The sequence below is a fragment of the Pyxicephalus adspersus genome, chromosome 3, assembly GCF_032062135.1.
Source record: "Pyxicephalus adspersus chromosome 3, UCB_Pads_2.0, whole genome shotgun sequence".
Classification (NCBI taxonomy): domain Eukaryota; kingdom Metazoa; phylum Chordata; class Amphibia; order Anura; family Pyxicephalidae; genus Pyxicephalus; species Pyxicephalus adspersus.
The window spans coordinates 124054496-124066882 of NC_092860.1; the positions used below are offsets into that span (position 1 = coordinate 124054496).

General features: G+C 36.8%; 1 protein-coding gene across 1 annotated transcript in view; it reads left to right on the top strand.

Moving 5' to 3' along the window:
* FRYL (FRY like transcription coactivator) overlaps nt 1–12387 on the top strand; it is a 134666-nt gene that overhangs the window by 102256 nt on the left and 20023 nt on the right. The window contains exons 35-48 of the mRNA XM_072406862.1: nt 932–1044; nt 1479–1629; nt 1736–1839; nt 1950–2135; nt 3257–3458; nt 3546–3667; nt 4475–4662; nt 4835–4929; nt 5379–5986; nt 6701–6798; nt 7579–7749; nt 8554–8694; nt 10360–10551; nt 10666–10827. Of these exons, the coding sequence (XP_072262963.1) occupies nt 932–1044; nt 1479–1629; nt 1736–1839; nt 1950–2135; nt 3257–3458; nt 3546–3667; nt 4475–4662; nt 4835–4929; nt 5379–5986; nt 6701–6798; nt 7579–7749; nt 8554–8694; nt 10360–10551; nt 10666–10827 (2533 nt within the window). The remainder of the gene's footprint in view (nt 1–931; nt 1045–1478; nt 1630–1735; nt 1840–1949; nt 2136–3256; nt 3459–3545; nt 3668–4474; nt 4663–4834; nt 4930–5378; nt 5987–6700; nt 6799–7578; nt 7750–8553; nt 8695–10359; nt 10552–10665; nt 10828–12387) is intronic.

Below are 12387 nucleotides of genomic sequence, written 5' to 3' on the forward strand. Positions count from 1 at the left end.
ACAACACTTTTAAAACATAAAGCCTTGCTTATTTGCATGTTTTAATGAGCTGAAACCTTACAAAATTCCAGCACTAATAGCACAAAATAATATAAAAAACCCAGAAAATCTGCAATGAAGACTTAACAGGAAATGCATATAGTCAACCAATTATATAAAATAATAGCTGTGTATTTCCAAGGATATGGTTAAAAAGACACATCAACTACAGAATTCTGTATGTCTAGATTTTAGAGCTGTACTAATATAGAAGTCAGAGTTGGATCAGGGCAAATAAATAAGTAAATCCTTTCACAAATGACAGATGCTTTGGTATTAGACATAAGCAATTTCTAGTGTTAGCAAATATTTACATTCTGTGGAAAAGAAGATTATCGTATAGCAAATGCTATAAGCCATTTAGAAAAAATGTAAATGGACAAAATTATCCTAGAATTTCAGCTTAATGTTTAAATGTGAGATTATTTGTTCTCTCTTTATATTACCTTACATTTTATACACTGTAGTTTAGTTATAATATTGTGACTAGTGTATATGCAAAGTTTATCTGCAAAGTTTAGTAACAAACAAGTTCTTTCATACCTCCCACCCTCACTCCAATAAAATGTCTTAAGGTTAATGTTTCTCTCATATTACAGAGCTATAGAAAGAAAACTTTTATCCGTTGGGTGACTTGTACACCTACATCAGTTCCTTGGATGTAATATCTATATGTATTTCTCTATGCACTATTATAAATTAGAAGACAAGACTTTACTAATCATACTAAATGTTATTGGTGTGGGAAGTGTTAGTTTTTATATGTTCCTCATCAGACGCATAAACTGTACATTACAACCTTTTACTACCTGCCACTGCACAGTGTACTTAACATGAAATAAAAAAGGCAAAACTAAAAGTGTTTATTAATGTTGTCTTTTAATTGCAACAGTTATCCCCATCTTGATATCTACAGTGGTCTGAATAGCAACCTGAATCGTCAGCATCACAGGCTGGAGTCTCGGTACAGCAGTAGCTCTGGAGGATCCTACGAGGAAGAGAAAAGTAATCCTATTACTTTCTGTAGCCATTTATATATAATAACAACATATATATATTTTTAAATAACTTCATCCAATCTGTCAGCCAATGTCTTTATATTGGATGACAATGATATTTCAGTTTATCTAAGATTATCAAGGTTTCCTCTCTGCAGTACTGTCTGATGGTGAAAGTAAAGGTAGGGCTGGGGGGTGTAATGAAGAAAACACTATGACTAAATACTTCTCTAGTGTTTTTTGAAAAAAAACTTGGGACAGAATCCCTACAATAAATGTTTTAGGCAATATGTTTAGCAGAACAATATCCTGCGGGCAGAAGTTAAAAATATACAAGGATACTAGTTGTTTTATGGGAAAAAAATGATTTTTTTTAAAATTGCATTTATTACTGGTAACGAGTTAGTGTGAAGTCACATTATTATTCCTGTTGTATTATAGGTGACTCAATGCCCTTGTTCTCTAACTGGCGTCTCAAGGTGATGGAATACAACCGTGGAGAACCACTACCTTTTCCACCATCAGGAGGCTGCTGGTCACCCCTTGTGGATTATCTACCAGAAACGACTTCTCCTGGCACATGTTTGCATAGGTATCCATAACATTACATGTTAGAAGTTTGGCCTGGGAACACTTAATGTATGCTAAATTGATATTCTGTTTGTAACATGTAATGAATTATTCCATTTTCCATCTAGGTGCAACATGGCAGTGATCCTGCTGACAGACCTCATCATTGATCATAGTGTGAAAGTGGAGTGGGGTGGATACCTGCATCTCTTGCTGCACGCCATCTTCATTGGTAATAATTGTTTATTTTACTTATAATCATTCTCGCTTAAAAAATGATTAACATATCCACCAACACCATAAGATGAATATAACATTTTATGCATGTTTCAAAATTTGTAGGGTTTGATCACTACCACCCTGAGGTGTATGAGCATTGCAAACGCCTTTTGCTACATTTATTAATTGTGCTGGGACCCAACAGCAGTGTGCAGAGTGTGGCATCTATCCTCCTCAGGAACAGGGAATGTAACGAACCACGGGTGCTGACTGTCAAAAGCAATGCACATCTGGAGTACTCCTTCACAGGTAACACACATCATGCCCACTTTCTTATTTTTATTTTGAGGTGTTATAGTCAAACACATTTAGGTTTTTTCTGCTGTTTGTCAGTATTGGGCAGATTCATTCTCGTCTGTTCCTGCTCTAGTGACATGTCAGGTAGTCTCCCTAAGGTTAGAGCCAATGCCAATTTTTTAATATAGCTAGGGCAAAGAGTAAGAACAGGGCAATAAACATAAGGGGATCCTTTCTCTTATTTGGTCAATGTCATTTCTATGGGCAGCAGTTGACATTCACCCCCAAGAGATTAAAAAAAAATAGAGATTAGAAGTTAGAAGAGCCTGTTTAATCAACAGTGTTCATCGTAGAAAATTGATGGAGTTTGCTTACACATCATTCTTCTCTATCATCCAAATCCACTTAAATTTGGTTAAAATATTATTTTATTATATTTTGAATATTTATATTTATTATAAAATAATATTTTTTTTTATAAATAATATTATAAATATTATATTTATTATAAATATTTATATTTAAAATATTTTGAAGTCTATTCAATATGAGCATATGGTAGAAGTATGCATAAGCTGTGGATACCTGCTTACCACAATGACCCATAGAACCAAAGATGTAGGCAGTAAAAGTTGTACATGCATTTTTTATGTCAATACACTTCAGTCTCCTTATCGACCCTTTAAAGCGAAACTGAAGGTAAATCATAAATTGAGAGCAGGCAGATTCTTTATGGCAAAAGAGACAGGCAATGTCGCAGCTTATTGCATGTTCCTGGCATAGCATGCTGCCAGGAATGAATAAACTGCCATGCACATTTGTGGCAGTTACATCATTTCTGCGTGTTTAATCAAGACGTTTTAAGATCCCAAACATAGAAGAGGACTGGGTGCAGATAAGGTAAGTTTTTTTTATTTCAGAAGGAAAATTGCCTGTCCCTTATAGTCCAACATATTATTGACAGTTCTAAATTTGGCTTGGGCGTCCAAGTTCCAATTACCTCTCGGGTTAAGTGAAATGGTAAAACAGAATGAAGGGGTGAAAAAAGTCCTGGTTAATGAACATTTTAATGTTTGCAAGAAAGCTTATTTTAATGGATATATGCTGAAAACTGAAAAACTTCTTGTCTGCAGGTATTAATGATTTTATACCGGATTACCAGCCTTCCCCTATGACGGACTCAGGGCTCAGCTCAAGTTCTACCTCTTCAAGCATAAGCTTAGGGAATACAAGCACTGCTGTTCCCCACCTCCATACCACTATCCTCAATGAGGTGGATCTTTCTGTAGAACAGGATGAGAAGGTGAAAACCCTCATAGAGTTCATTACATCAAGGTACATCTTATACTTTTCCTTTAGTTTACAGTATGCTTTCTAAATGTAACCTTTTCTATATGATCCAACTCCTGCATTGTCTTTTAGGAAAAAAGGACCACTGTGGAATCATGAAGATGTTTCTGCAAAAAATCCTAGTATTAAAAGTGCTGAGCAACTTACAGCATTTTTAAAACATGTGGTCTCTGTTTTCAAGCACTGTAGATCAGGTAAGTGAAAACAGTAAACTGTTATTAGAAATGTATTTAGGTCATTCAGAAGTTTATTAAAGAGTTTAAGTGATAGCTTCATAGGTTTCAGGCATCAGACGCTCTAGATAACCTCTGACTGTATGGGCTTCATCTTAAAATACCAGTGCTAGGGTCCAAGGTTTGAATTTTGAAAAAAACTTAATATTGTTTATCCACTAGTCTTTCTTAAACATTGCCAGTAGAAATAAACCCATCTCATATTTAAACTTATACTGTCATTGGCACAGTACTTTCAGCAGCTAGGTTAGGATAGGAAAAAAATGTATTGTTCTGTGTAAAACAAGTGATTCTATCAGAGAAGCTTTGCTGGAGTACTAACTATTTTGTGCCCACAGACTCCCGTTATCGAATTCCATCAGACTACTCTAATGTTTATCTGGTTTTGTTCTGAGACCCATGTAGCTTGTTCTAGAAAATGGACCTAACTGGTCGCGCAGCACATGCTTTTACACCTGTACACATTAGGAAGATGCTTCAACTTCATATAATGTCAGTAATTTAGTTTCTTCATATGTATTATTATTATTATTATTATTATTATTAATATTAATAATAAACAGGATTTATATAGCGCCAACATATTACGCAGCGCTGTACATTAAATAGGGGTTGCAAATGACAGACTAATACAGAGAGTGATATAGGATGAGAGGACCCTGCCCCGAAGAGCTTACAATCTAGTGGATATCTTGTTATAAGGCAGAATATCAGTAATGTATAGCTCTCTATTTTATACAGTCCCAATTATTTTATCCTGTTTTGTAGGGTTCCAGCTCGAACACCATCTCAGTGAGGTGGCGTTGCAGACAGCTCTCTCCTGCTCATCTCGCCATTATGCTGGAAGGTCGTTTCAGATCTTCCGGGCCCTCAGGCAGCCTCTCACTGCACAGACTCTATCAGATGTCCTTTCCAGGCTGGTGGAGACAGTGGGAGATGCTGGGGAGGAAGCACAGGTATTATTACAGTGCATCTTTTTTTTATATTTTTATCCACTTTGGGTAATCTTTAAAATTTATTGTAGACTTGCAAACTGTTTCCATTGTTAAATCACAAACAAGTTGAGTAGTAATGAAGATACATGTGATACATAAATTAAATATGAATTTTGTTTTTGTTTTTTTCTAGGGTTTTGTCATTGAACTTCTTCTAACATTAGAGTCAGCTATTGACACACTGTCAGAAACCATGAAGCATTATGACCTCCTGTCTGCACTTGCTCAGTAAGTCTCTGTTACCATTGTAAGAACACTGCTAGTGAATAGGTCAGGGATTACCTAAGAGTACAGTTCATATGCAGCACAGGATATGATACTCTTTGGTAACCTCGCATTCTATTGCATTGACTGAGAACCCAACCTACCTAGAATAGAACAAAGGGGTGTAATTTACTCCAGATATTTTTATCTACTTCATACCCATTAAAAATATACATGTGACTATGCACAGCTTTTAATATGTAAAATTCTTTCACATTTGCTACTTAGAAGAGATGTCATATTGTTGTTTATTTTTCACATTTGTGTTTTTCTTATTTGGCACGTAGAGCCAGGTGAATGCAATAAGTAGGTTCATCTTTATGTTCTCAAATTTTTTTCCTAATTTTGCCACTTTTGCTTATTATGTGTGTGATAGGTCCTTGTAATGAATGTTTTCATTTTCTGTTCAATAGCACCTCGTACCCAGAGCCAATGATGGGCAATAAGAATGCCGCAAACAGGAAGAGCACTGGGCAGCTGAATCTAAGCACAAGTCCTCTTAGTAGCGGCAACTTCATGGCATATTGCAACAGTGCTAGAAGCAACTCTTTGAGGCTAAGTTTAATGGTTGACCGTCGACTGGACCGGCGGCGGAGTAACACACTGGATATAATGGATGGCAGGATGAACCATGGGGGCAGTTTAGCAAGGACTAGAAGCCTCTCCTCCCTGCGAGAGGGAGGGATTCATGATCTCCAGCCCACTACTGATCCCACCAATCTCATGGCTACTATTTTCTGGATAGCAGCGTCCTTGCTGGAGTCAGACTATGAGTATGAATATTTGCTTGCTCTTAAGCTGCTTAACAAGTTATTCACACACCTGCCGCTGGATAAGTCAGAAAGCAGGGAAAAGATCGAGAAGGTGCAGAGCAAACTGAAATGGAGTAATTTCCCTGGTCTGCAGCAGCTCTTCTTAAAGGGTTTTACCTCCATATCCACACAGGAAATGACTGTGCATCTGCTCAGCAAGCTTATCACTGTTTCCAAGCACACCATAGTGGATCCTCCCTTGCTAAGTGGTGAGTGCTGGCATCAGTTCTAGGATATAAATAATTTGTAATTCCATGGCATGGCCATGTTTGCTTGATTCATATTGTAACAGTACTTCCACCTTGTGAGTGTCTCCTAGGAATTAGCAAACCTGAATACAGTCTGTAGGAGGCATATTCTTCACCTGATTTTATCTCAGTGGCTCTTAATACCATTAATAAAATAAGAAAGCATAATGCAGTTCTCACACCATAAATTGTGAAGCCTTTTCAATCATTTTATCCATTCTTCCATCTTTATTTTTGAATTGGATAAAAGCAATGAAATTGAGTGTAGATTTGAAAGACTTTTGCAATAAGTGAAAATATAGTGCTTGGTTTACATCTCAATACTTGATAATAGATTGTGTTTTAATTGCAATGTGCAGTAGTATGCATAATTCATTTTTGATTACTAATATTAATGAAGTAAAATAAAACTCAATCAAACTAAAATGTGTGTATGTCTAGCCTAAGTGGTATAAAATTGTCACTTTCCCAGTTATGCTCAGTCTGCAGCATTGTTAAATATTGAAAAAAAAAATACTATATTCCAGCCAGTGTTGTGGAGTTGGATTCAAAAGCAAATAGAAGGCACCTGCAGCAAAAATTTACTGACTCTGACTCCACAACCCTGATTTGATTTAATATAGAAATAATATTATCTTTCAGCATGCCTGACGTGTCATGTCATTTTTTGTGCAGGGTTTCCGCTCAATATTTTATGCCTGCTGCCACATCTAATACAGCATTTTGATAACCCAACACCATTCTGTAAAGAAACAGCTGAAAGAATAGCAAAGGTGAGTACTTGTCTAACAAACTGAGTAATGAATAATTCAGGTGGATTGGCATTATTAGGTTTCAAGACTTTGGGGTGGTCATATTTTGCCTCTGTGTCTAAAGTATTCTTATAGAAGGTATAACTTGCAATTGCTGTGGTTTACATCATCCAGATCCAATTCCAGTGTACTGAAGGCAAAGCAGCAAAATATTTACCTTTTTGTAGAAATAATGCATCTGTTTGGGGCTTTTTGGAAAAACATGTTGTAATAAATTTGCTTCAAGCGGAAGTATTAAAGCGGAACTAAACCCACAATTAAAAAAAAAAACAAAACACACTTAATCCCACAGATCCATTGATCCGTCGGTGGGTTTCTTTGGGTCCTGTGTCGACCCAGTATCAGTCTTTGCCCCAGCGCAGAGTAATCACTGGCCTTCGACACTTTCTCTCTTCTTTATGGTTTTTCTACCCACTTCACCCGATCTCACACTGCCCAGATGCACAATCGGGTGACCTAGATGGGGAAAAAGATTGCCGATCTCACTGTCTATGCCCACGGTGATCAAGACAGAAAGGGAAGATGCTGCACCCTCCCTTGTCTACCCTTTTATGTAAAGTAAAAATTTTAGGTTTAGGTCGGCTTTAAGTCTCTCACGTTATGATAGGATGTTTTTGGACATACCTTCCTGGACATACCTTCCTTAGTTGGTATATAAAAACCATGGTATTGACAGTGGCAAAAGATTATAATTTAGCATTTATTAGTATCAACCATCAGTATTTGTGTTTTATTCAATAGGTTTGTGCGGAGGAGAAGAGTGCCACCTTTACAAATTTGGCCCATATGATGAGCCTTTACAGCACACACAGTTACTCCAGAGACTGTGCTAATTGGATCAATGTTGTATGTCGATATCTCCACGATTCCTTTTCTGATATAACATTCAACCTGGTCACATATCTTGCCGAGGTAAGACTTATATATTGTCTTGGATATAACCAGGTGACACAGCCTTTTATACATCTATTTTTAGTGGAAAGCATTATTTTTCAGCCACTGAGTACTAGATACTGGAAATGTGAATATGTCAAATCATTATCACTAAATAAAACTAAGACTACGTACAAACCTCAGGTGACTCTCGTCTGATTATTGATTCAGGGCTAGTATCGGACGAGAATCTGACGTGTGATGAACGACCCCAAAACAAGTAAAGGGGAGAGAGAGGAGCGGGGTGCCACTCGCTCGTTTTCCCCCTCCTCTCTCTATAGAGCAGAACGGTGCTCTATGTACATCGCTCGTTCATGCACCTTTCAGTCTTTTGTTGTTGGAAAGGATCGAACTACAAAAGTCTAACTTGTGTACGTGGCCTTACTCCATGCAAATTTTGCATTGACAATAGCTTTGTTAAAGAATATCAATTCTTTGCTGTATTATGGCTCTAGCCCAAAATAACTGCACCTATCCCTATTTAATTATGGTGCTTGTGGATTTGTTAAAATATAGACAGTATTATAAAAAAAATCTAACTGGGAATCTGGGCACATCAGAAGTGAGCAAAATCGCAATCAGTACTCCCAAGGCAAGTTGTATGGGGACAGAGCTGGAGGTATGGTAGTAAGCACCAGCTGTTGTAGTCGACACCACATGTAAGAATCCAATGGATTGCCTAACACACAGCTCCATCCGGAACAGAAATCTTCACACTTTACTGACCTGACCCTTTAAATTCTGACCTGACTTACTCTATATTTTGTTGTCCTTGTATTACAGCTCCTGGAGAAGGGCCTGTCCAGCATGCAGCAATCATTACTACAGATCATCTACAGCCTCCTCAGTCACATTGACCTCTCTACTGCACCAGTGAAGCAGTTTAACCTTGAAATTATAAAAGTCATAGGAAAATATGTTCAGGTGGGGATTTTTTCTAGATTTGACTGTATTGAAATTCTTTATTTTCTCCTCGTGTAAAATTAAAGTGCATAATGAAAGCAGATAGGTCAATCTGTAAACATCCTAGATTGTGTTTATATGTTTTTTCTTTGTATATGGGGAAAATGTGTGTATGTGTGCTATTACACACCTTTGTTCTTTATGTTTCCCCCCAGTGGAATGGACATTGTCCCATTGACCCCAGAGCATGTAACTGATCTGCGTTATTCACAATGTCATTTTTTTAATATGCCCAGTTTTTCCTTTTTTTTTATTTTACCTATAAAAGCTAGATGTATGACTTGTAATTAATTTCCAATGTCCTGCTGTCATAACCAACATTTTACAATGCAAGGTTCTGTGCAAGAATGCCCCTGAGCACAAAGCCAGCTTGATATAAACTGCTTTATATATCTTTTTGCTTGGCTGGAACACTTTATTCAGGAGCACTGAAATGAAAGCAGGTCAAATTAGTAGTTCCAACAATACCATCCTCAGAACAGTGTATACATGACTGTAGAGATGTACATAACAAAATATTCTTACTGTATGTGACAGTACAGAGTATTCGCAGATCTGTGTATATGTAACGGTTGTCATGTACAGTACATAGAAGCAGCTAAGATTGTTCTGTAGGCATGAATTTCATTAGTAGTGTTTTTTTTGTTTTTTTCAATTTGACACGTGATTAAACAAATAAATTCTTAACTTTGGCAATGGCAAGCTTACAGCACTGAATTTGGCAAATATATTAGATTTCCATTTCACAGGCAACCCCAGAAGCGCGCACATCAGATCTCCTTTTAATGTATACATTCCTGCTGTTATGATATGTTACTGTCCCTTACTTTCTGGTAACCCTCAGTTTTGAGCCATTACATTAATGGATGGCATCACTTGCCAGTAGTAAAGCTAATGAGAAGTTGGGACAGTTTTTCCTAATCCATTGACAGTCAGTAGTAAATGATACTTTTTACCCCTTCAGGCCAAAATAAGATTATGCCAAGATTCCATAAAAGGTACTACAACAGGTCTGCAAGGAGACCCCCAAATCCCCTTATCATGATGCTATTACCCTTTTTCTGTACAGTTTTCTCTCTGTCATGGTTTGGTATTTGAAAATCATATAAGATAAATAGCATACTGAATGCCATCTTCATTTGCATTTTTGCAGTGCAAAGACCAGCAATGTGCAAGTTTGCGATGTGATTTAAAGTCAAACTAACAACCTGGTGCTTTTGAGGGCCATCAAAAATAGTAGTACACATTGTATTACAAACTAACCATCAGAATTGAAAAATATAGACAGTTTTACAATAGTGTTTAAAAAAATGTCTGTGATTGCACCTAGTTTTGAGAATTTGTAATATATTGTGATAAAACATCAGCAACTTTTGGCTTCTGAGTCTGCCCTGATTATATATATGTTTGTACATTTGAAAGAGGGTGTAAAGTAATGTGGATCACCTCTACTTAATTGCTGACAATTTAGAGGGATGTTTTTAGGCATTAGACATTAAAGTGCAGAATAGTACATGGCTTGTAACTTTGGTGCAGCATTCCACTTGTGTTGTTCTTTTTTGTCCATATTTATTGTATTTGTATGCACCTTAAAACCATAATTCTATTTTTTCTATGTCCTTTCAGAGTGCATATTGGAGAGAAGCACTGAATATTCTTAAACTTGTGGTTTCCCGCTCTGCATGTCTAGTAGTGCCAAACGATGCTCCAAAATCCTACAGGGATATAGGTTCACCTGAAATCTTTACAAAAATATTTAATTGTGCCTCAAAAGAGCTACCTGGAAAAACATTGGATTTCCATTTTGACATATCAGAGGTGAGATTCTGCAGAATTAATATAGTCTCTGTTTCATATATATCCACTTCTTCTCATTCCACCATCTTGGATACTTTTCATGATCTTATTTTCATTGTCTGTGGTTACCTACAGACACCAATAATAGGACAGAAGTACGGAGATCAACACAGTGCAGCAGGAAGAAATGGAAAAGCAAAAGTTATCGCTGTAACACGCAGTACATCCTCCACTTCTTCCGGATCTAACTCCAACGCTCTTGTTCCTGTTAGCTGGAAAAGACCACAGCTTTCTCAGGTAATAGAGCCCTTTAGATAACACATGCATTGTGCAAATCATTCCCCTTCTACAAGGAATATTTTATTTTCTTTGTAGTGGTACACAGGAAGTAAATATTTTTACTCTTATTCTCCTTTGTCTTCACCAAACAACAAAACTTTATCATTGTGTACATCACAAGTCCCTTCTAGATTAGGTATTAAATGTGCTTCCAATTCTGAATAGTTTGCAAGATTAAGTTCCAGTTAAGTCTCTCCTCTACAATCTATTATGAATGCTGCAGCCAGACTCATTCATCCATCCCTCCGCTCCTCTTCGGCTGCATCTCTTTGTAGTTCTCTCCATTGGCTTCCATTTCACCTTAGAATCAAATTTAAGCTCCTGTGCTTTGCCTTCAAATCCCTCCACAGATCTTGTCCCACTTACATTTCTGACATGGTTAAAAAATACTCCCCCTGCTGCTCTCTCCGCTCCTCCAATGACCTACTATTGACTTCCTCACTCATAACCTCATCACATGCACGGTTACAAGGCTTCTCTAGAGCTGCTCCAGTTCTCTGGAATGGTCTTCCTCGTCCTATTCGGCTTGCTCCTACTTTCTGCTCATTTAAAAGACCGCTCAAAACCCATTTTTTCAAACTTGCCTACCCGTCTTCTTCTGTCAATTGAAACCACCACTACTTCCCACCACTACATATTTCCCATCCTATTGTGTGTGAAATTCCCTCACCTACTAGATTGTAAGCTCTTCGGGGCAGGGTCCTCACCTCCTGTATCACTGTCTGTATTAGTCTGTCATTTGCAATCCCTATTTATTGTACAGCGCTGCGTAATATGTTGGCACTATATAAATCCTGTTTAATAATAATAATAATAAAGCCTAAAACAATCACTTTTACCTCTAACTTATCCTCAAGACGCAGCAGCCAGTGAGCTCCTCTTCTTCCCCTCCAGACCCACAACAACCTCACTTACACTAATGCAAGCTTACTGGCCCTTCATTGTAGGGGTTGATGTGAGTTCAACATACAAAAGTTTTAGCAAAATTTGTGTACCTAGAGTCAGAGTTCTCCTAAATAGTACTACCTCTGACTTCACAGCCCTGGTTCTTGCATAACACAGAAGGCAAATAAATGCTATTTATAATATTATTAGGGAAGGCCTTTATTATTAGTTGCCCACATTTCTTTTTAGGACACATTCATATCTATAAATGCAGCCCATTGTTTTTAAAAGGTGAGTATAATTTATGTGTAATTCTTACTTATCCCAATAATGTTGTAAATAATTATTATAAATAAAGTACCATCATTCATAAAGTAGGTTGGGTTATCACACGTTGTATACTCCTCATTGCACCATTACCCTCCATATCAGTTCATTTCTTTCTGGTTTTATATGTCTAAAAGCAGTACATTGTTTTTCATGAAAATGTATTTTACAGTATAATATAATAGTATGAGTATAATAAAGTTTGAAACACAAAATCATGTAAAAACAATTTTAAAAATCTAAAAATAAAAAAAAAATACATATTATACTTATACTATTATATATACTGTAAAATAAATGTTCTTG